The sequence below is a fragment of the Lithobates pipiens genome, unplaced genomic scaffold, assembly GCF_037356315.1.
Source record: "Lithobates pipiens isolate NorthernLeopardFrog02 unplaced genomic scaffold, aLitPip1_a1.2 Scaffold_23, whole genome shotgun sequence".
Classification (NCBI taxonomy): Eukaryota; Metazoa; Chordata; class Amphibia; order Anura; family Ranidae; genus Lithobates; species Lithobates pipiens.
This window is the reverse complement of record NW_027507785.1, coordinates 89,621,988-89,647,361: the sequence shown is the minus strand read 5'-3', so window position 1 is coordinate 89,647,361 and position 25,374 is coordinate 89,621,988. Positions and strand designations below refer to the sequence as shown.

The window sequence follows — 25,374 nt, the reverse complement described above, 5'->3', positions numbered from 1 at the left end:
GATCTCAGGTCCCAATCACACATGTGAATGGGGTCATGTGCAGTTACATGTGGGAACCCCAGTGGGTTAAGAATTAAAAGCCCTGCATCCCGGGGCTGATCATTGTAGGCAATTGCTTGAACCCCTGCACCATGAGTAACAAGAGGCTGACGGCTCCTGCAGCTAATGACAGGTGCTTGCATGTAACCTCTCATGGAGCGATTACCTGCAATGATCTACCCTAAATGTAGGCAGTCGGCATGCAGGGCCTGTCACTCGCAAGTTATCGCTGCTTGAGGGAGGGATGGAGGAGATGTGAAAGGGGTCGAGATGCGTGAACAAAAATTGGCTAAATACCAGGGTGGAATATGTATGTTAAAGCGGAGTTCCGCTTAAAAAAAAATAATTAAAAGTCGCCCCCCCCCAAAAAAAATGGCATGTCAGGGGGTCACCTTCTCTTAAAGTGGAAGTTCTATTTTTTGGTGGAACTCCGTTTTAATGATTGATGGAAATATAATTATTGTAGTGAGAGTTGAGGACAGAGTAAGATGTGTAGACTGGTGGAGGCAGAAAGATGCAAGTGGGTAGACAGATATGGGCAGAGATAAGGCAGAGATAAGGCAGATGTACAGAAGTTAGTGTATAATAGTGTGTTAGAGTATAATGAACATTGGATAGGGTGATGTGGGACAAAGCCCTTATACACAGGACCATGTGACAAAAGTGAGAATTTGGGAAAGTCCTACCCAATCCAAGACTGTTGGGAGGTATTATATGACTTACCTTGCTGAGTATATCACTAGCTATCTCATATAATGTGTTATCGCTGGCCCCAGAGGAGCCTACTTGTCGTCCTCCCCCCTGAGTGAGGAGTAAGGATTCAAAAATAATTTTTGTTTGCTGCAGATCCTTTGATATGTCAACATTTTCATGTAAGCCAAAGACCTCAGGGTGCTGACTGAACGGGAGTCGCTGCCAAAGAGTAAGAACAGAATACATAGTATTAGAGTGCAAGAAGCAATGCTATCTATCAACACATTTCTATCATAATAGGATTCCAAAGAAAAAAACACCTAGAGTGCTGGAAAATATGCTACCAGGAAGGAGGCTTTGGAAAGAAGGCACTGTCCTTTTTTAGTTATGAAAGCTGTAGGGTATTTTGGAAGGGTGTTCTAAAAATGAACTTGTGATCAGATTATGGGATTATGAACATTCAAGATTTTATGTATTTTTAACAAGTATTATTTAAAACAAGTAATCTCTAACCCTGTAGCTGCAGATATTGAGGAACAATTCATCTTCAAAATTCACACAAGAATCACTGAAGTCATTCTCTTACCAGCTCGGGTCTCCCTGCCAACCACTACCCCCCACCTCCCCATTAAAGCTCGTCCCTTGAGTTTTCATTACATCTTAAAAGATTGGAAAAAAGTACATTCTCTATATGACTGGAACATACAGTACAGTCCAGCGCTCAGGTGTTCAGTTAAAGAGAGAAAAGCCCAATGTATTTCAGTGGAATAAGTCAGATGAACAGTGAGATCTGCAGTTTCTAACCTGGACCAGGAATTGATCTTTCCATATACATGAAAGAGAGTAAATAGTAGGGAGCAGGATCGGTGTATAGAATAATTTACTATCCAAAAGAAATAGCACACTTACATATTAAAAATCTGTAAATGGCCTGAGGGGCATGACGGGTAAAGCTTTGCACCAGATAGTAAGATCACAGAGTAGCTGCTCCAAAGACAAAGTGCTTCAAATGGAGCCATGCTCCCTAAGATGGGAGAAACCCGCCATGGACATCTACAGCTGTCCCTCGTGCACCTCCAACAGGTACCGTCAGTGTCTATGAAAAGGGTGGACTGCTACGGGCATGGGCGTCCGCTGAACTTTTTTCAGGGGGGGGGCATCATTTTGAAGTCATGTTTTGCAATACAAAAAGAAGTACACAGTGGTGTCATGGCACAGGCACTGCTGTTACTTGTGGTTCTTCAGCGATAGGCCCAGGACAGGCACTGGCAGCCAGGCAGTGCATTCTCTGTCGCCTCGGCCACTGCATGCCATGCACCTGTGACCTGTGGGAGTAGCCAGTGCCATTTAAAAAAAAAAAGTCCACGGCTGCCGCGGCAGCCATTGCAACACAGGGGGCAAGTGTCTTCACTCTGACTTCAACACTCTTATGCCCCGTACACACGAGCGGATTGTATGGCGTACTTAGTCCGTCATACAATCCGACGGACAGTCCGTCATACTTTCCACTGAACGGACTTGACCACACACGGATACACAAACAGTCCGTCGAAAGCTTGCGCGATGACGTGTACAGCACGTACGACGGGACTAGAAATAGGAAGTCCAAGACACAGCAAAGCACCCTTCCGCCGTGTAAATCCTTTCTGGGCATGCGCCATTCTTAGTCCGTCGAACTAGCATACTGACGACCGTATTGTCCGCTGAAACCAAAGTACGACGGACAGAATTTCGAAAAAACCGAAATACTTAGTACTCCGGACTGCACGCTGAAAAAGTCAGCTGAAGCCCACACACGAGCGGATTGTCCGCTGAAATGTGTTTCGACGGACTAAGTATGCCATACAATCCGCTCGTGTGTACGAGGCATTACGATTCCAGGGCAATTGACCCCCCTTGCCCTATGGTGCAGACACAAATGGCTACGTGTTTCAGGAGCCCTGGGTGCTTTTTCAGCTACTCTGTGTTCCTACCATCAGTTGCAAAGCTTTACCCCTCCTACCCCCCAGGTCGCTTACAGGTTTTTAACATGTAATTGTGTTATTTCTTTTGGATAATAAAAGATGCTATACACTGATCCTGCACTCCACTGTTTGCCCTCTGTCTTATATGATTGGAAGGATGCTGTGTCACTGCTGGAAGAGGGAATCAGGGTAAGCTAAGTTTATGAGTAACTCCTGGGAGGGGGAGCAGGGGGAACTGTGCTGCTGAGAGAAGGATTTCATTGCTTCTGGCTGTGGACTTTTTTTATGCTCCCCGATACTGCATCTATCTCTCCTTAACTCCTTCTTTATAGTATTTGTTTATAGGTTCTTTTAAAAATGTACATTTTACATGTTTCAGAAGATACAGCTTCCCAGTCCAGATTGGCAGGTACATGTTTTGCAGATCTAACAATACATATTTATGGACACTTACTAACACTTACTAATATTAAGTTTCAACAGAGTGTATATAGGTATTTAATTAATGAAAAAACTGACTTATCCTATAGTTAAGGGACTGGCTTTTTTATTCTGAGCATTTGACATTCACAGGATGTCTGCCATTAGATTTATTTTTTCCTTTATGCAGTGATTATTGACAGATTAAGTCTCCAAAAAAATATAATGGGCAAGAGAACGAGTTATACTCCTAAAGGATCAGTCATCTCAAAGCTAACATTTCTGCTTCTAGTAGATGCCAGAGAGTTAAACCTGTACATTTATATGACGAGAAGTGAACTGTATTGTGACTCACCTTGATGAATTCTATGTAATCCTCATAAGTGCCTTTAGGTGGCGCTAGGTAGTTGCCACTTGGAGAAAAGGAATACCGGGGATTTTCGACTATATCATTGTTATAAAAGTCTGCTAGAGTGGTTAGTAGGAGACGTCGGTCCCAGTCATCTGTTACACGTCCTCCGTAGTTACATTCTCCAGTTAGATATGAGATTGCTTCAAAGGGGACTTGTTCATAGCCATTGATAAATAGCTGAAATATAGAAGCATATAATACATTAATCAACCTGCTACTGCTAAGTTCATAAAAAGAACAGGTGGAGAAGGAGCTGAGGTTCATGGACAAGCTATATAGCATTGATCGGGTATTCAAATATCTGACACTAGAGCAGCCTTTCTGAACCTTTTCAACACAGAGGAACCCTTGAAATAGTTCTCTGGTCTTGGGGAACCCCTTCTAAAAATTTGAAATCTACAACTCATGATACATTAATGTGATGGTCAGTGGGAAGAATGGTCCTTACACTTGTGGTCATTGGGAAGAATTACCTCCTTACAGATAGCTAAAAAGATCAATGGCGTGACTGGGAACTTATCTGAGAGGCATAAATTGCCCAATGCTGAAGGAACCCCTAGCAACCTCTGGAGGAACCCTAGGGTTCCACGGAACCCTGGTTGAGAATCACTGCAATACAATATAGAAGATGAGGTTCTCACCTATTTTCATGGAACTACAGAAGAGGAAAATGACACAGACCAGCCTATACATAACGAAGAAGCCTCCAATCCTTTTAAAAGGAATGTATAACCTTTTCATATATACTGTACATTATTATAGTATTGTTAAAATATTATCAATGTGATTAAATACTTTATGGACCTTATTTCTGTGTATATTTTATACCTACTATAAATACATATTTATATGGGCATTGGGGTCACTGTGTGATGTAGCACTGTACCTTATGGGAGCCGGTGTTCTGTGGTGGCTCAACTTGTAGAGGGTCCCGGGGAGAGTGGTCCCTTCATAAGGCAGATGTGTAAGTGAGAAAATTCTGATCTTTCTCATTACTAAGTTAATTGGTAAACATGTATTTGAACACATCCAATTGTTTTGAGGTTCTCCCTCTTCTTCAGGGCTTAAAATGAATAACCCATGAACATGGCACTCACTGTATGGAGCTCCTCACCCACCTGCAAATATATATAGCTAGGGGCAGCCTTATATTCCCATTACATACACAGACTCTGAGTCTTGATTTGCAGTGCTACACAATGGTTTAGCTTTACTGCTTCTAATAACACTGCAAGTCTAGAGGTTAGCCAAACCACTTTAAACAAATAACATCTTAGGTGGCTGATATCTTATCTCAAAAGTGGTGAAGTGTAACTTGGTGCAATTACACCTATGTTTTAATACTATGTGGACAGCCCCCATTCCCAGCCTAGCCTCCCAGTCTTATACTCACCTGTCCTCGAACTAGCAATATATGAGCTATGCAGCTTTTGGCCACCACACGGCCAATTGCCAAAATCTTCATATTTAATCCTATACATATTAATCCTATGAAGAATTTGTACTCTGTGATCGGGGGGGGGGGGGGGGGGGTGAGTATGAGACTGATGTTGGCTGGGGTGTCATTGGGGTGCACTACAACATACATGGAAAGGCTATGCCATTGTAAGGGCTAATATAATGTCCCTTACAATCCTCGTCATTTTACAAAGTAGCAAAAATTGAAGCACAACCATGTAAAAATAGAACTGTAACATCAAAAATTACATTAGAATTAACACTACAAGCTGAAAATATTCTATACTTTCCCTTTAAGTACATACAGTATCTCACAAAAGTGAGTACACCCCTCAAGTTTTTGAAAAAAAAATCATTATAATAGAAATTACACTTTGCTACAATGCAAAGTAGCGAGTGTACAGCTTGTTTGACAGTGTAAATTTGCTGTCCCCTCAAAATAACTCAACAACTCATTCATGTCTAAACCACTGGCAACAAAAGTGAGTACAACCCTAAGTGAAAATGTCCATATTGGGCCCAAAGTGTCAATATTTTGTGTGGCTACCATTATTTTGCAGCACTGACTTAACCCTCTTGGGCATGGAGTTCACCAGAGCTTCACAGGTTGCCACTGGAGTCCTCTTCCACTCCTCCATGGCGATATCATGGAGCTGGTGGATGTTAGAGACTTTGTGCTCCTCCACCTTCCATTTGCGGATGCCCCACAGATGCTCAATAGGGTTTAGGTCTGGAAACATGGTTGGCCAGCCCATCACCTTTACCCTCAGCTTCTTTAGCAAGGCAGTGGTCGTCTTGTCTTAGAGGTGTTTATGGGGTTGTTATCATGTTGAATACTGCCCTGTGGCCTAGTCTCCAAAGGGAGGGGATCAAGCTCTGCTTCAGTATGTCACACTACATGTTGGCATTCATGGTTCCCTCAATGAACTGTATCTCCCCAGTGCCTGCAGCACTCATGCAGCCCCAGACGATGACACTCCCACCACCATGGTTGACCGTAGGCAAGACATACTTGTCTTTGTACTCCTCACTTGGTTGCCACCACACACGCTTGACACCATTTGAACCAAATAAGTTTATCTTGGTCTGCTCAGACCACAGGATATGGTTCCAGTAATCCATGTCTACATCAAACTGTTTGCGGGCTTTCTTGTGCATCATCTTTAGAAGAGACTTCCTTCTGGGATGACAGCCATGCAATCCATTTGATGCAGTGTGCAGCGTATGGTCTCAGCACTGACCGGCTGACCCCCGCCCCCCCACCCCTTACGTACACTCAACTTCTTTGGTCGACCATGGCGAGGCCTGTTCTCCGTGGAACCTGTCCTGTTAAACCATGGTATGGTCTTGGCCACCGTGCTGCAGAGCAGTTTCAGGGTCTTTGCAATCTTCTTATAGCCTAGGCCAGTGATGGCAAACCTTGGCACTCCAGATGTTTTGAAACTACATTTCCCATGATGCTCAACTACACTGCAGAGTGCAAGAGCATCATGGGAAATGTAGTTCCAAAACATCTGGGGTGCCAAGGTTCGCCATCACTGGCCTAGGCCATCTTTATGTAGAGCAACAATTCTTTTTATCAGATCCTCAGAGAGTTCTTTGCCATGAGGTGCCATGTTGAACTTCCAGTGACCAGTATGAGAGAGTGAGAGCAATAACACCAAATTTAACACACCTGCTCCCCATTCACACCTGAGATCTTGTAACACTAACGAGTCACATGACACAGGGAGGGAAAATGGCTAATTGGGCCAAATTTGGACATTTTCACAGACAATAATGGCTGTGTGTTGAGTTATTTTGAGGGGACAGCAAATTTACACAGTTATACAACCTGTACACTCACTACTTTATATTGTAGCAAACTGTAATTTCTTCAGTGTTGTTGCACGAAAAGATATAATAAAATGTTTACAAAAATGTGAGGGATGTACTCACTTTTGTGAAATACTGTATATAGCAGCTACCCTAACTTTCTGCAATGTAACAGTAACGGATCCTTGTTGATTGTTTTACCTCAACGGTTGCCCTCAGGGGTTGGTCATTGTTGAGTATGACATGCTCGACATTGCTAATAGGTATCAAATGTAGGCCACTGCTAGGTTTATACCAACCATAAATAATTAATATGACATTGCCTGCTATTATAGCCTTGCACAAATGAGTTATAAAAAATAACCTGTAACTGACGAATGCTTATACGCAAATCAGATTCATTGAAGCCATATGGAATGTTCCATCCAAGAGGACCAAACTTCTTCCTTTCCTGGACTAGAGCATGGAAGAAACACACCCCAAACAGCAGCTTCTCCCATATCTGAAAAAACACAACATTGGTTTAAAATATATACATAGCCTGTAACTTTTTAAGTTAGACATTATCTTAGTAAAACTCTCACCTGTTCTTTCCCTGGGCACCCATCAAAGAATTCAGAGTCAGAGATAGGGTCAGTGAGGTATGATTGTAGTAGATTAAGCCTTAGTCCTGTGGGTGGTTCATTGGTCATCTTAACTCCATTTTGAAGAATGGTGACAGGAAACTGAGGAAACAATGATACAGGTCAGTGACAAGTCACACAGAGAGTGGACCACATTGCCTGTAAAATTAGGGTCTTGTTCCCATCATGCCCATTGAGCTGCCATTTTCTTTTCAGCACACCACTGCATTTGCATGGTCAGAACAGGGCACATAGAAAACAATGGACATGATGGGAACTTGCCTTTTATTATTATCTTGTGGAACATCATTGACACTGTTGTATGGCATTAAATATAAGAAGACACTTCTAATAAAATATTTTACCTTATCTGAGAATCTGAGAAACTGGATCGCCTTTATGTGTTCCAATTCCTATGTTGCCACAAGCTAGTACTGGGCAACAGCATTGGTATCTGAGAATTTTCAGAATTCCTCTGAGAGATAGCAGCAATTCTTTTCCAGGTTGCTGACTCTGATGAGAGTCAGCTGATATCACCATCTCTGATGATTCTGCTGTTTAGGCCTCATGCACATTTGGTGTTTAGCCCCGGTGCATGAGGCTCTGGCATATAGTAACAGACAAAGGGTACCGGTGCTTTGTCCAGCCCTGTTGCCAGCAGCCCGTCATACTCTATGACAGGCTGAGAACTGCTGCAGCTGGATGGTTCACCTAATGCCTACTGGTACCACTGTATAGGGCAGTATGAACCCAGTGAGGAATGCTTGAAACACAGACTGTTTGCGTTACTGGAATTTTTCTCTGGGCACATATTGCCCTGAACCTTCATACTGCTAAGTGCATTGTCAGGCCGAGTTTGACAGACTACCAACAGTGGGGCTGGACAGTACACCTGCGCCCTCTACCTACAGCGAAACACCAGAGCCTCATGCATAGGGGCTATTTGGATTTGACCAAAACTGGTCCCCAACAGTGACTACTGCTGGACTATTCAATATTGTTTTACTTACCAATCAGTCTTATTACATTTATAATAGATATAGTATATTTTATCACTGATCCAGTTACCTTTGGTGATGGATAACTAGTTAGCCAGAGTCTAAAGTCTGGGTGACACGTGTCACTGGTAAACTCCTCACAAATTTTCTCCAGAGTCGGCATCCAGGACACAGCCAGGTGGCAGTTCTGCAGACAAACCCAGGTCCCATTTGCTGCTGCCTCTTTTATCATTTTTGCAGCCACAGGACCCTGTCCTTGTCCAAGCGATATGGCCTGGAACTTGTCACCACCACCCATGTTCTTGTCATTGGCAAACTTCAATAAGCCTAAAACAAGACAATAAATGTTGTCACTGTATAAATAAGGCATGATGAAAATAGACAGGAACGTATATATAAAATTAGAAAAAAGTAAATATGTTGGAGTTTTCCACAGCACCCAAAGTGTCTTTCCCTCTGCAGATCAAAGCAAACTGTTTGTTCGAACTATCAAATACCTCTCCCTTTTCCTACAGTTTTTAAACACAAGTCCTTGAATTAGCCTACTTTATTTATCACCACATAGATTACCATGCATAACCAAATCTAATCATTTGAGCCCTGTAACTGGTCCAGTATACATTTTGTCCCCACCTGTTTTGGGACTTTAACTGAGGTTCTACATCAAGTTCTCACAAGTTCTCACAGTAGACAAAATACATCTTTTTCTTAGTGATACCTACTTGCCATTGGATCAGCTCCAGGTGACAAGACAAAGATGAGGGGGATTGTAGAATTGGAATCCAAATAACTTTTTGATAAATCAAATGGAGGCGGCTCAACAAACTTCTTCCCCAGTTTATCAGTCACGTAATTGTTCACAGCTGGGCTTATCTAAACGAGGGATCAACTGAATCACATTAGTGTGTTTATATACAAATGAAATCGATATAATCTTACTCATACTCATCTATGATACTAGCGAGCTGATCTCAGCTAATAAATACTGGATCTACCAACACAGCTCTCTCTACCTTTAGCACTGCAATAAGGCCTATTGGGTGATTTATGAAATCATTATCTGACAATACTGGGTCAATGGCAAAAGTAATAAAATTCAAAGTTTTACAGGGTATTGTTAGAACACTTGACTGCTAACAAAGTTGCTTAGTGTATCTAGTGCGAGGAAGTAAATCAATTTCATGTAAGTTATCTTTTTAATTTTTGGGGAAAGTAAGTTAATACTTTAAACTTCCCAAATATCTTCCAAGGCTGTCTCTCTGTTTGATCTTCTGTACAGAAGAGGTGTACTGCTAAAAAAAAAAACCCTGTTCATTTATTAAAAGGTCAGTCCACCCAAAACTGGTATTTCAGTACTTGGTATATGCTGTAAATTTAAACCAACTGACCATTTTCTATACGGTATGTCTTGGAGACTTTAATGGTGAGATAGTCATGCTGGAGTTTCTGGGCTTCTTGGGGGGAGTAAAAGAGGTATAAATCCTTTTCTCTGATACTATTTGCTATGAAAAAAAGGCAGTTTGTTGCTTCTATGTGGCTTTTAATATTAGCTCATAGTGATTACCTTGCAAAGGGAAATTCAAAATATAGTTAATACTTTGTCTCTTGCTTGCTTGCTGGTAACCCACTTTTATACATTTCCTCCCATAAACCAACCAGGCTCATGTCTTTCTTACCTTGTCTGGTCTCAAGCATCGTAGAATGATCATTTTCTGAAGCTCATTCAGTTTTTCAATGAATGGATGGGGCAAGGGGACACTGTGTGGCTCTCTGCTGTCATATATTTTGTGCCATTCATTGGGTTTCTCTATAAAGTGTTCCCTGGTTGCATAAAAATAGAAATAATTAGACTGACGTTTAGGATCTTTTCACAGCTGGCTACATACTGCTTTTAAGTGGTTGATTCAACTCTCTGGACAAGCGTTAAGTGTTAGTGGGTTTTCAATATGGACCAGATTATTGACCTCTCCTCTAGGAGAGTTATTTGATCTGTACTCTCACAACTGGCAGCCCTCAATGCAAACTAAAACTTTTTGACCAACAGTTCCTTGGGTCATCCTAGGTACACCCATCTTACCTACTAAGACTATATTTCCGCAAATGCGCTTCTGCATTGGTTCTTGGAGAATTGTATCTAGAGTCGACAGCACCAAGCTACAACATTTAAAACAGTAGTCAATTCTTTTCTCTTTTTTTTCTGGCTTCCTCTGGAAATCTGTGTCAATTCACTAAGCTGTCTAAGTTACATCCCTTTTTTATCAAGTACATTTATGGAAAAAACATTTTTTTTTTTAAAACAGCACAACCAAAAACAGAGGTACAGTACAAGCCAAACAGGAGACCAGCTTACAGATGACAACAATAAACAATAATGGCGACAGAGTATTAGAGTTTACACGTCCATTCAAAGTAAGAGTTACAAAAGTGTTTCAAGCCAAGTACAAAGCCTTACAGAGTGATCCTACAATCCAGCACCAAATCAATCTAGTATTTCCCTCAATCAAAAAAATGAAGAGAGGAGGGAGGCAGGTAGGAAAAGGGGAGGAGGGGCATAGAAAAAGTAGGCAAAAGGGGAAAAGGGGGGGGTATCAAGGCATTGAAGGGTCAGGTACAAATGAAAAGAGAGGTAGGAGAACGAAGGGTGGGAAGAGCACAGCAGTAATACTGGTCCCCAAGGGCAGTAAAGGTCAACATAGAGAGGCCTTCCATCATGCAGTGACACCCTGGTCGTCTATTCAATTACTCCATATTTTGTCAAATTTAGCAGTGTAGGTAATATTTTTTAGAGTGGGAGAGTCCAGTTAATAGCTTATAACACAGGTGGGTGGCATGCAAGACTTACACTTGACTAAGATTTCCCTCCTAGCATAATAGGTAGAGTAAAATATAAATAACTTGTTGTGTTTGGTGGTTTATACCCGATCTATGAGGCCCAAAATCATTATAGGGAATCTCTAGGAACAGAGAGGACTGCATTTATAATGTCCACCACCCTGGCCCAAAAAAGGATCCGAGTTTAGGACACGTTCAGAATGTCCAGACCATATGGTATTGGAAACCCACAGCTTAATCACAATAGGTACAGGTTGCAGTTCTATCAGGGTAAATTACAGATAGCCATTTAAGGGTATAATCAACCCTATGAAGAAATTTTAATTGAAGGAACCAGTCTCAAGCAGAGATCATAGTAAGCACAAACATCAAGAGACAGTCTTCCCAATCATCCTCTGAGAGAGACAGGGGGTGCCACTTGTCATAGAGTGCGGTCATTCTAGGGGGGGTCAAGGGGGATAATTGAGAGTAAATGGCAGACAGGGGCTTGGGGGGGGGGGGTCCTCCTGTATCAAGAGACATTCCAAAGAGGGACAGAGCTCAGCGTTGGAATAGAGGGAAACTGGCCTGCGGAGGCCTCCTTACATAATGAGACAGAGGTCCACAAATTCTTTGATGTCTGGGAATCTTTCATTAGAACATTGCCTACTGATACCCAGCAATCTATTGAACAATGTTTCCAATATACTCAATGGTATGAAACCAAACTATTACCCACTCCAATTGATCTTTCATCTCCTGCTTAAATTATCTTTTATGTTTTGTTAGCCAAAGCTTTCCCCGTTCCTCCTAGCTAGATAACAAACCAACCACCAAACGTGTACTGCTTAGTGTCTGCCACCAGACCCAGTACATTCCGTTTTAACTCAAACTATAATATCTAAAAGAACACTGCTATGTTCCATATTGGCCAAACGTTGCAGCCACCTTTATTGTTGCATTCTCATACTAAAAAATAAAATAAAAAAGCTGTCTGAGTTCATTTACTTGTGTCAATTTCTTTAGTTGATAATTATTATTTCATTAAAATGTTCAATTCGCAAATAAAAATTTTGCTTATGTTATGTATCTAACAAAACAGAAATTAGTTGAGTCTTATTTACTGATACTCTCAAAAATCAAGAAAGCAGACCTAAGTCAATAATGCAATGCATACATTTATAAGCAAACAGAAACCTTACCTTAAGCCTTTGAAGGAATTTAAATCACTAGCACGGCAAATCTCATCCCAGCTCTTATCAGGAAGCCAGGATGGAGCTGGGTTGGCCACATTATTCTGCAGGCCCACTCCTCCAGTCAGTAAGAACATAAATTCCTGATACTTAATTTCCTTCTTTGCCCTAAAATCACAATAAGTAAATATTCATCAATAAAGGTCCCATATACCACATGTTATAAGATATTATGGGACTCTGAGGGGCCTGGACTTACATGAGGAGGTTGCAACAGAGCAAGAAGGAAAACAAGAGTTTGTCCTTTTCAAAGAGGGAGCGGCACACATTGCAGTATAAATTGTAGGTGAAGTGATCATTCAGGTAACGAAGACGTTTTTCCAAGATTTTGGATTTGTTGCTGAAAGATATAATCAGATGTAAAAAAGTGTAAGTGCTAAAGAAAGTTTGCTGCCTTCCGTTTAATGGAAATACAGTGGGGATGAATGTCACAAGCATTTGTGCAGCCATCACAAATTCTCACTGTATTTTGCCTAATTTTTCTATGATAATCAGCTCCATCTAGTGGTCATAATGCAATATTCGCCTGAAATACCCCAATCAGGAGAATACTGCATTATGGCCACAAGATAAAGCTCATGAATTTTGGAAATAAATGTATAAGACAAAAAATCAGGACAATTTTGTGACGGCTGGGTGAATGGTTGTGACATTCATCCACCAAATTAGAACCCATATTGTTTTATTTTTATGCGCAGGACTAAAAAATTACAATCAACAACCCACCTCCTCTGCTGGTAAAGGCAGCAAAGGCTTAAAGCAGTGATGGCTAACCTTGGCACCCCAGATGTTTTGGAACTCATTTTCTCATTATGCTCATGCACGCTGCAGTGTAGTTGAGCATCATGGGAAATGTAGTTCCAAAACATCTGGGGTGCCAAGGTTCACCATGGTTTAAGGTATAACTAAAGGCAAAAAAAAGTTTTTTCATTTTCATAGAGCAGAGATGGATTATTATTATTATTATTATTATACAGGATTTATATAGTGTCAACAGTTTATGCAGTGTTTTACATCATGGGGCAGACAGTATATTTACAATACAAATAAATACAGAGGGATTAGAGGGCCCTGCTCATTAGAGCTTACAATCAAGAGTACGATATTGTTAGAAAAGATTTAAATGTTTATTGTGTGACTATTAGAAAAACAATATTCCTGAGACTGATTTTTAAAATGACTTCTGAGCACGTTGTTGTATTAACTTGCTGTATTGTTTTGTCTTAACTAACTCCATAGTAAGTTGTAGGATGACTAGGTTTAACTATATATGATAGCATAAGATTGTAAAGGAAACAGAATAGCCAAAATAAAGTACTAGTCTGTACCAGACACACTATCTATGTTTCCTCAGCCAATAGAAGCATAGAGGTGGTATTCTTGTAGGGTATGAGGAGGGGGAGACACATTCTTTTGTGAGACTCTTACTGCAGCTTTTGTCCTGTAAGCATAAAAGTGAAAATCAAACAGATGGTGTTGCGCTACCTGAACTAGATATAAATATAAAGAGCCTAATACTGGAAGAAATAAAATCTAGCTATAAATCAACTAGCCTATCTTAAATAAAAATTAAGGTGCCTTGTGCTATGAAAGATAGTAACCAGTGTATTATAAAACTTAAATTCCAGAAATCATGTGTTTATATATCAACATAAGTAACTCTAAGTAAAAGGGAAAAATATTCCATAAAGTGCAAATGTCTTATATTAAAACGTGCAATTCATAGTGCATGATTACAAAAAGTTGGTAAAATACAGTCTTTAGTGAAATTAAATAAAGTGCCAGTGATTATTAGTTCCGTAATCTTCTTAATAAAAAAAAATAAAAAATAAAAAATTTAAATATGTATATAAGACAGTCTATATATAAGCTGAAATAAGTGCTCAGTGACTTGTTCAGTGCTTCTCAAAAAGAAAAACAGGTGCCAGCAATCGTGTTGTAATTTCTGTGTCTCCAGTATACACGGCACACTAGGTAAAATGGCCCCTTACCTTACTGCTGTAAGGTAAACAGCAAATCAAGCAGCAAAAACAAGGGTCCAGGGATTCTATCCCAATTCCTAGCAGGTGGATATTGGTCCCCTCAGGTAGGTATTTTTCTCTCAGATAGTTTCCATATAGATCTTTGGCTTCAGTATAACTCCCACAGGTTGAAAATACATAATCATTCCCCTTTAAGATGATTAAGTGGCACCCCGCCAGCAGATTTCAGTAGACTCTCATCTGGCAATTTGTACTTCTTACCGCTTTTTTTTTCCTGCAGCTCTCCACGGGATGAAAAATCCCCACAAGCTACAACGTCTTGTAAAACCCTCTTGATGGCATCACTCCAGAGAGTGCGAGAACTGAGAGATGACCACCTGAAGTGCCACCAGTACATCCAGCGCCCACTGAGAAAGGACTGGTGACTTGCTGAGAGCAATCCTTGATCCTGCACAGCAGCATGCTGTGCAGGATCAAGGATTGCTCTCAGCAAGTCACCAGTCCTTTCTCAGTGGGCGCTGGATGTACTGGTGGCACTTCAGGTGGTCATCTCTCAGTTCTCGCACTCTCTGGAGTGATGCCATCAAGAGGGTTTTACAAGACGTTGTAGCTTGTGGGGATTTTTCATCCCGTGGAGAGCTGCAGGAAAAAAAAAGCGGTAAGAAGTACAAATTGCCAGATGAGAGTCTACTGAAATCTGCTGGCGGGGTGCCACTTAATCATCTTAAAGGGGAATGATTATGTATTTTCAACCTGTGGGAGTTATACTGAAGCCAAAGATCTATATGGAAACTATCTGAGAGAAAAATACCTACCTGAGGGGACCAATATCCACCTGCTAGGAATTGGGATAGAATCCCTGGACCCTTGTTTTTGCTGCTTGATTTGCTGTTTACCTTACAGCAGTAAGGTAAGGGGCCATTTTACCTAGTGTGCCGTGTATACTGGAGACACAGAAATTACAACACGATTGCTGGCACCTGTTTTTCTTTTTGAGAAGCACTGAACAAGTCACTGAGCACTTATTTCAGCTTATACAGTGGTGTGAAAAAGTGTTTGCCCCCTTCCTCATTTCCTGTTCCTTTGCATGTTTGTCACACTTAAGTGTTTCGGAACATCAAACCAATTTAAACAATAGTCAAGGACAACACAAGTAAACACAAAATGCAATTTGTAAATGAAGGTGTTTATTATTAAAGGTGAAAAAAAATCCAAACCATCATGGCCCTGTGTGAAAAAGTGATTGCCCCCCTTGTTAAAACATACTATAACTGTGGTTGTCCACACCTGAGTTCAATTTCTCTAGCCACACCCAGGCCTGATTATTGCCACACCTGTTCACAATCAAGGCATCACTTAAATAGGAGCTGCTTGACACAGTAAGGTCCACCAGAAGATCCTTAAAAGCTACACATCATGCCGAGACCCAAAGAAATTCAGGAACAATTGAGAAAGAAAGTAATTGAGATCTATCAGTCTGGAAAGGGTTATAAAGCCATTTCCAAAGCTTTGGGAATCCAGCGAACCACAGTGAGAGCCATTATCCACAAATGGCGAAGACATGGAACAGTGGTGAACCTTCCCAGGAGTGTCCGGCCGCCCAAAATTACCCCAAGAGCGCAGCGACGACTCATCCAAGAGGTCACAAAAGACCCCACAACAACGTCCAAGGAACTGCAGGCCTCACTTGCCTCAGTTAAGGTCAGCATTCATGCCTCCACCATCAGGAAAAGACTGGGCAAAAATGGCCTGCATGGCAGAGTTCCAAGGAGAAAACCACTGCTGAGCAAAAAGAACATCAAAGCTCGTCTCAATTTCTCCACAACACATCTTGATGATCCCCAAGACTTTTGGGACAACATTCTGTGGACCGATGAGACAAAAGTGGAACTCTTTGGAAGGTGTGTGTCCAAGTATATCTGGCGTAGAAGGAACACTGCATTTCATAAAAAGAACATTATACCAACAGTAAAATATGGTGGTGGTAGTGTGATGGTCTGGGGCTGTTTTGCTGCTTCAGGACCTGGAAGACTTGCCGTGATAAAAGGAACTATGAATTCTGCTGTCTACCAAGAGATCCTGAAGGAGAATGTCCGACCATCTGTTCGTGTACTCAAGCTGAAACGAACTTGGGTTCTGCAGCAGGACAATGATCCTAAACACACCAGCAAGTCCACCACCGAATGGCTGAAGAAAAACAAAATGAAGACTTTGGAGTGGCCTAGCCAAAGTCCTGACCTGAATCCTATTGAGATGTTGTGGTATGACCTTAAAAAGGCCGTTCATGCTCGAAAACCCTCTAATGTAACTGAATTAGGACAATTCTGCAAAGATGAGTGGGCCAAAATTCCTCCAGGACGCTGTAAAAGCCTCATTGCACGTTATCGCAAACGCTTGGTTGCAGTTGTTGCTGCTAAGGGTGGCCCAACCAGTTATTAGGTTTAGGGGGCAATCACTTTTTCACACAGGGCCATGATGGTTTGGATTTTTTTTCACCTTTAATAATAAACACCTTCATTTACAAATTGCATTTTGTGTTTACTTGTGTTGTCCTTGACTATTGTTTAAATTGGTTTGATGTTCCGAAACGCTTAAGTGTGACAAACATGCAAAGGAACAGGAAATGAGGAAAGGGGCAAACACTTTTTCACACCACTGTATATAGACTGTCTTATATACATATTTAAATTTTTTTTTTTTTTTTTTTTTTTTTTTATTAAGAAGATTACGGAACTAATAATCACTGGCACTTTATTTAATTTCACTAAAGACTGTATTTTACCAACTTTTTGTAATCATGCACTATGAATTGCACGTTTTAATATAAGACATTTGCACTTTATGGAATATTTTTCCCTTTTACTTAGAGTTACTTATGTTGATATATAAACACATGATTTCTGGAATTTAGGTTTTATAATACACTGGTTACTATCTTTCATAGCACAAGGCACCTTAATTTTTATTTAAGATAGGCTAGTTGATTTATAGCTAGATTTTATTTCTTCCAGTATTAGGCTCTTTATATTTATATCTAGTTCAGGTAGCGCAACACCATCTGTTTGATTTTCACTTTTATTATCTGGGGGTTAGGGTTCATACCCCTGTCGGTAGTTTGCTGCAACCTATCCTTTTAAATAGCTTAGGCCCTTGACGACAGCGCGGGGATACCTTAACCCAAATTGTCCTGTAAGCATGTCTCCCTTTTGTGGGCCACATCAGAAATAAATTGTCTTCTTCTCAATACATCTGGAGTTTTGACTGATCACACGAGAAGATTCCTAACAGATATAACGAGCAGGGCCCTCTGATCCCTCTGTATTGATTTGTATTGTAACTGTACTGTCTGCCCCCATGTTGTAAAGCACTGCGCAAACTGTTGCCGCTATATAAAACCTGTATTATAATAATAATCCATCTCTGTTCTATGAAAATGAAATGTTTTGCATTTAGTTTAAGCCTTTGCTGTCTTTACCAGCAGAGGAAGTGGGTTGTTGGTTGTAATCTTTTAGTCCTGAACATAAAAATAAAACACTATGGGTACTAATTTGGTGGATGTATGTTGCAACTATTCACCCAGCCGTCACAAATTCTCATGAGAACACGTCATTTTTTATTGCTGTCATTAGATTAATCTTCTCTATTTGTTCTGTTTACTATTATCATTGAAAGTAAAAGAAAATCCCAAATTTGGGTTGTTCCTTGAAAAGTAATGGAGGGTAAATCTTCATATTGGGGACTCTAGTTCTGGTGACCTGGGGGTCCCCAAGGGATTCCCGCAATTTGTAGGGATTTCCTCGCTATCTGTTTTGGCTATGGGACAGGAAATGAAAGAAAATCTCCCCAATGGGACATAGATGAAAAAAATAAACTGACAGGGGTTATAACCTTTACTTTACTCTATTCAAAATAAAAAATAAAATAAAAACTTTTGCCTATAGTTCTGTGTCAGGTAGTGGAATAATACAGACTGCCATAAGGCATGAAGGCAGTGCTGCACTATGTATGCCTGGCAAACTCAGTGTCATGTTTTCATCCTATAGAAAATACTTATACCTAGAGCTTAAAAAAGTGGAATGAAAAACTGACCAATTAATTAAAATAGCTTCAATTTGAAGCCCAGCTCTTTGTATAAGAAAAGGTTCTAGACTGCCACCCTGCTAGCCAGTACCATACAGTACGCTGCTTTTATATAGGAATAAAGGAATAGTGTCCCGTGTTCTTACACTTCACCCACTCTACATCCATATACCCAGATCCAAACTGCTAGCAGAGTAGAGTGACATTTTCTCCCAATCACCAAGTCAGCCTTCATGCCGCCTGTATGTTAGCATCATAAACCTTGCCATAGACAAATCGAAATTCATCTGGTTCAGCAAAGACCAGACACATTTTGATCAGTGTGTGGCCCTTCCTTCTTGACACAAGTCAATTAGTGGACTTCTGTTGAACAGACAAGTTGGAAAACTTTTCTTGATCAGCGGCTACAGTCAATAGGCTGCGGGCGTTGATCAGTTTTTTCTGACAGTAGCATGAGCGGCTATCAGAATATAATGTCTCGGTGGGGGGGATTTCTCCATCCACCTTGTTTGTGTGGATAGAGGAATCTGTCCATTTTTTTTTTTTTGTTGGTCTGCCTGCTGGCTGAAGAAAAAACAAAACAAAAAGCTGTCTATGGACAGCTTTAAGCTGGCCTCTCAACTACGTTTTAAAGGAGGGAGGCAGTTGATTAAGGGGGGCAAGCAATTGAAATCCAGCTCCAGGAAATACTCTGCAAATGAGCATATTTCTTCTTTTTATTAACAACAGAAAGCAAGTTTTTAAAAAAATTATAAAAAAAGCTTTAAGAGGTAACAAATACAAAAAAATTTCTAACCTGTCCTGAATGGAGTTTATGTAAAGATTGACAAACCAGTTGAGGGCATACTGATACATGGGGTCAATGTTAGCCAGGTCAGCAATACTGAAGAAAAGGACAGATGAGTGCTTTGCGATGGGCCTGTAGCCTTCGCGCGACTCTGCTATCTTCAATTCGGTTTTCTCTGCAATCTATAGAAATATGAAACAGACAATAACAGAATATAAACTGAACGAATTACCTGGCTCTACAATACAGCAAATAGATATGTAGGGAAATACAGTCGTGAGAGATAAACACATAGGATCCCACTTTTGGCCTGCTTCTGTAAAATACTAATTGCCTGGTTATCTATGGCTTCAAAACTTTCAGGTTCAATTACCTGAAACAAGCATGTAGCATGTGAAGGCAACACAGCTGATCTATTCATGTGTTTCTGAAAACAGAAGGTTATATGACAGCCAGGCAACTCTCATTTCCAGGGGGACAGCTCAATAATAACAGCTTCCATTTTCTTACCACTACAGGTTTCCATTAATTAATGCTAACCTGTTGCTTTTTGGCAATCTCATTGGACATGATCTTGGCAGAGTCTAAGATCTGGATGGCACTCTCATCTTCCAAGATATTTCCCTCTGAGGACTGTAAGGTCTCCAGTATTTTGTCTTCAATTTCCTTCAGCTGCTTTTTATTAGCAGCCGATTGTAAGATCAGCGCATTCCTTTCTTCTTCAAGCTCTGGTCTGTAATGAAGGAACAATATTTAAACCACTGTATTGCAATGTCAGGCTCGTAAAACCATTGTTAAGGCCTGAGTTATTGGGCTTTTGTTCATGTTAGCATTTCCTATCTCTTTGTACAAGTCAATGGGAATATGGCAGCTTAGGAGCAGGTCAACTAGCGGTCAGAAGGAGGTAAAATGCACCCAACAATGAAGTGTCTCATACGTATGTCAAATGCAAGTAAAATGCACAAGAAAACAAGATGCACTTTTTCCTGTCATTCTGGTGCTAGGTCACCCCCCTTCTCCTATAAAGAGCTGAGTTATCCCAGTGGAGTACACTGGATTTATGCTTGGCATATCATGCTGGATATATTAGGCTGGGAGATATTTTTGGGGTTCATCCCAATACTGCTTCAGCTCTGTAAAACAGTGTTGAGATTTTTATTTCTTGCTACTTAATCAATGTTTTTGTAACTAAACAAAAATGCTCCCTTACTTCAACAAGCAACACGGTTAATCTATGTCCATATATATCCTTTTACTAGTACCAACCTTTCTTTCGCCACAACGATCCCAAGTAACTGGTCTTCCAGACCCTCAGGGGTGATCATGAAGTTTAACAGGGAGACTTTAGTTGCCAATTCAGGCAGATAATGTGGATTTCTGAGTTTAGTTGTCATGTAGAATCTAAAATCGCTTGAATATTCAATAGTTGTTTCCCCAAGTCGGATGCAGTCCATACCCCCTGAAAATTGCAGAATGTAGCGATAAATTATAACATACATCATTCAGCAAACTTAGAGATAGTAGAACAGATAGTGGACTAAACACCAAAAAAGAAGGACATTGTCTTTATTACATTCACTTATCTAAATCTGGTTCAGATCTAGACATGGCAGGACACACAGGAGTATAGACCACAAGGAAGTATTCAACTTTTCTTTAAAATCTGGCTTATACCATAATGCCATGTGTCCCACAGTAAATTATACACTGTTAGAATTTATAAAAAAAAAATTGTTTGTTCAATTTTGTAATAGTTAATCGGTTCAATTTCTCAAACCAAAACTTCTAACAATGAATGTGTTTTTCATTTGTGAAATTCCATTCATTCTAAAATCGAATGCTAAAAGCAAACTAAATTTTAAAGTACATTCAAATGACATTTATCAAATGTACTGATGAGAATTTTCATACTATTTTTGTATGAAATTCTACCACTGTATGACCAGCTTAAAGTGCTGTTTCTTCATGGGACCAAATCAAATTTTACAGGTTTAGTGAAGTTAGACCAATGAAAGCGTACCCCTTGAAATTTTCCACATTTTGTCACGTTACAACCAAAAACTTAAATTTTATTGGGATTTTATGCGATATACCAACGCAAAGTGAGACATAATTGAGAAGTGGAAGGAAAATTATAAATGGTTTTCAAAAAATCTTACAAATAAATTTGTGAAAAGTGTGGTGTGCATTAGTATTCAGCCCCCCTCCCCCGAGTCAATAGTTTGCAGAACCACCTTTCACTGCAATTACAGCTGAAAGTTTATTTGGGTATGTGTCTACCAGCTTTGCAAATCTAGAGAGTGACATTTTTGCCCATTCTTCTTTGCAAAATACCGTGTTTCCCCGATAGTAAGACACCCCCGATTGTAAGACGTATCGGGAGTTTCAGAGGGGTCGGCTAATATAAGCCGTACCCCGAAAGTAAGACGTATGTCTTACTTTCGGGGAAACACGGGGGTATTGCCGCCTCCAGTGACGTACGGTACTAAGAGTGGGGCGGGGGGTGCGGGCCGCACCCTGGGGGGGGTGCCAGGCCAGCGCCCTCCCCCTCCGACTGAAGAGACAGCGCCGTTTTGATCAGTCTCGGCCGAGCAGAGTGAAGCCGCCTCCCCCTCCTCTTGTATGGCTACACAGTGCTGTGTATGGAGGAGGAGGAGGGGGAGGCGGCTTCAGTGAAGCCGCCTCCCCCTCCTTCTCCTTCATGGACAGCACTGTGTAGCCATACAAGAGGAGGGGGAGGCGGCTTCACTCTGCTCGGCTGTGAGTGACAGCCGCTGCCCGAGACTGATCAGAACGGCGCGACGCAACCACAGAGAAGGGGATTATTGTCCCAAGTCCCGGATCACTGCTGACAGGTGTCACTGGCTCTGTGCCCTCCCGGAAAAAGGTCAGTGCATACAGAGAGAGACCAAGGAGGGGGAGGGGGAGGGGGGGTGTGAAGAGATTCTCTGCAGCTCTTGTAACCGCAAGATGCAGCTGAGGAGGACTACAAGTCCCAACATACCGGGCTGTGTGTGCTTACAGTTCTCCTCTGCTGAGCATAGCAGCTTTGTATGCTTGGACTTGTAGTCCTCCATAGTGCAGCCTTGCATGCTGGGACTTGTAGGCCTCCTCTGTAATGCAGTGTAGCCTTGCTTGCTGGGACTTGTAGTCCTCTTCTGTAGCGCATAAAATGCATATACACTAAAAAACACATTTTACACAGTTTTTTTAGCTGTCAGTGCCCCTTTAACTGCGGGATGCGGACGGTTAGAGCGGGATGAGCGGAGGGATGTGGAGGCCGCGGGAGCAGCAGTAATGTTTTCCGTGGTCCATCAGGTCCAATTCGACAATTTTTATTCCAATATAAGACATACCCCGAAAGTAAGACATAGTGGGGCTTTTGGGGATAAAAAGAAAGTAAGACACTGTCTTACTTTCGGGGAAACACGGTAGCTAAATGTCTTTTAGATTGGATGGAGAGCATCTGTGAACAGCAATTTTCAAGTATTGCCACAGATTCTCAATGGGATTTACTTCTGGACTTTGGCTGGGCCATTCCAACACATGAATATATTTTGATCTAAATCATTCCATTCTAACTCTGACTGTATGTTTAGGGTCCTTGTGCTGCTGGAAGGTGACCCCCCTTCCCCAGTCTCAAGTCTTTTGCAGACTAAAAGGTTTTCTTCTAAGATTGCCCTGTATTTGGCTCCATCCATCTTCCCATAAACTCTGACCAGCTTCCTTGTCGCTGCTGAAGAAAAGCATCCCCACAACATGATGCTGCCCCCACCATGTTGGTCTCATCTGACCAGAGCACCTTCTTCCACATGTTTGTTGTGTCCCCCACATGGCTTCTCGCAAACTGCAATCCGTACTTCTTAGGCCGCGTACACACGGGCGGACTGTTTGCCCAACTTTGTCCGCTGAACAGTGTTTCAGCGGACAGTCCGCTCGTGTGTGGGCTTCAGCGGACAGTTTCAGCGGACAGTCTGACGAACAAAGTTTTTCGGAATTTCCGCAAGACTGTCCGCTGAAACTTGGTTTGAGCGGACAGTCCGCTCGTGTGTAGGCTTGTTCGACAAACTAAGTCTTGCGCATGCTCAGAAAGAATTTACACGGCGAAGGTTGCATTGCAGTGTATTGGACGTCGAATTTCTCGTCCCGTCGTACGTGCCGTTCACGTCATCGCGCAAGTTTTCAGCGGACTGTTCGTTCGTCGTGTGTGGTCAAGTCCGTTCATGCTAATTTTGAACGGACTGTTTGTCAAACTGTTTGACGAACCTAGTTGGGCGGACAGTCCACCCGTGTGTACGCTGCCTTATGGGTTTTTTTCAACAGTGGCTTTCTTCTTGCCACTCCTCCATAAAGGCCAGATTTGTGGAGTGCACGACTAAAAGTTGTCCAGTGGATAGATTTTCCCAGATTCTGTGGATCTCTGCAGCTCCTCCAGAGTTACCATGGGCCTCTTGGTTGCTTCTCGGATTAATGCTCTCCTTGCCTAGCCTGTCAGTTTAGGTGGACAGCCATGACTTGGTAGGTTTGCAGTTGTGCCATACTCTTTCCATTTTTCGAATAATGGATTGAACAGTGATCTGTGAGAAGTTCAAAGCTTGGGATATTATTATATAACCTAACCCTGCTTTAAACTTCTCCACAACGTTATCCCTGACCTGTCTGGTGTGTTCCTTGGCCTTCTGTTTGTTCACAAATGTTATCTAACAAACCTCCGAGGGCTTCACAGAACAGCTGCATTTATACTCAAATTAAATTACACACAGGTGGGCTCTATTTACTAATTAGGTGACTTTTGAAGGCAATTGGTTCCACTTGATTTTAGTTAGGGTGATCTGAGAAAACCATTTATCATTTTACTTCCACTTCACAATTATGTGCCACTTTGTGTTGGTCTATCACATAAAATCCCAATAAAATACATATATGTTTTTGGTTGTAACATGACAAAATGTGGAAAATTTGAAAGGGTATGAATACATTTTCAAGTCACTGTATATCAACTTACCGAGTTGCCCGAATCGTTCAAATTTTTTGACATTCAGATTAGCAACAGATTTGGCCTTCATTTGTCATGACCAAATCTGTGAAATATGAGCAGTCCACTATTGTTCTGGAGCCATGAGGCCCTAATACAATAGCATCTCCTGTTTAACTAGTGGTAGTTAGTCACATTTAATTAGACTTGTTCTGTAATATTGAAGACATTCCCTGACTTGTCTAAGCTACTTTTTCAGTTATAATGAGTATAAGAAACATACCCCATTCATGCAGATAGCCATAACGTATATAAGTGAATCGCATGCATTCTACAGACATAAAAGCGAAAAACATTTGGTGTACATTACCTTCATCTGTTCTCGACAGGAAGCATTAAACAAGAGTATTAACTACTGAATGTCCACATTATGAACAAGTAACAACAATGTACAACATCCTTTGATTATATACACTGTGATACATGCAATTTATTAGTGCTGTATATGGATACATCTTATATAGATTTTTGCTAAGATAACCCATCTTTTTATATACAAAAGCTATTAACCCTAGTACTTATGAGTATATTCTTATTGGTAATTATAATGATACACAGTACTCAAGCTATCTATACTAAATATAAATATACTTTTCAGGTGGTTAACAATGGTTGGCTGTAGAAGGTAGTGCATATCATAGCAATAATATATTAGACTTCTAGTGGTTTACTCATGCATTAGTTCACCACACTCAGTAATCTTTCTCTCTCACTCAGATTAGCAACAGATGTGGCCTACATGTGTTGATGACTGAATCTACGAAATATGAGCAGTCCACTAGGTGCTGGGCTGCCCATATTGTGCTTGGGCCAAAAAGTAACATGCAAAAACCAATGAGGTCCTAATACAATAGCAACTTATGTCTAGCTAGAAGTAGTTAGTCACATTCAACTGGACTTGTTCTGTAATATTGAAGACATTCCCTGACTTATCCAAGCAACTTTTTCAGTTCTAATGAGTGTTAGGAATATACCCCATTCATGCAAGTAGCCATAACCTATAT

At 41.1% G+C, this 25,374-nt stretch overlaps 1 protein-coding gene across 2 annotated transcripts in view; it reads right to left on the bottom strand.

Moving 5' to 3' along the window:
- DNAH12 (dynein axonemal heavy chain 12) overlaps positions 1 to 25,374 on the bottom strand; it is a 186,091-nt gene that overhangs the window by 17,331 nt on the left and 143,386 nt on the right. For both annotated transcript variants that reach the window (XM_077452022.1, XM_077452023.1), the window contains exons 57-68: positions 20,602 to 20,794; positions 19,876 to 20,068; positions 19,345 to 19,517; positions 12,686 to 12,826; positions 12,436 to 12,594; positions 10,099 to 10,243; positions 9,145 to 9,295; positions 8,493 to 8,749; positions 7,386 to 7,526; positions 7,166 to 7,303; positions 3,472 to 3,705; positions 763 to 951 (exon numbers count right to left, since the gene is read on the bottom strand). In XM_077452022.1, coding sequence (XP_077308148.1) covers positions 763 to 951; positions 3,472 to 3,705; positions 7,166 to 7,303; positions 7,386 to 7,526; positions 8,493 to 8,749; positions 9,145 to 9,295; positions 10,099 to 10,243; positions 12,436 to 12,594; positions 12,686 to 12,826; positions 19,345 to 19,517; positions 19,876 to 20,068; positions 20,602 to 20,794 — 2,114 coding nt within the window. The remainder of the gene's footprint in view (positions 1 to 762; positions 952 to 3,471; positions 3,706 to 7,165; positions 7,304 to 7,385; positions 7,527 to 8,492; positions 8,750 to 9,144; positions 9,296 to 10,098; positions 10,244 to 12,435; positions 12,595 to 12,685; positions 12,827 to 19,344; positions 19,518 to 19,875; positions 20,069 to 20,601; positions 20,795 to 25,374) is intronic.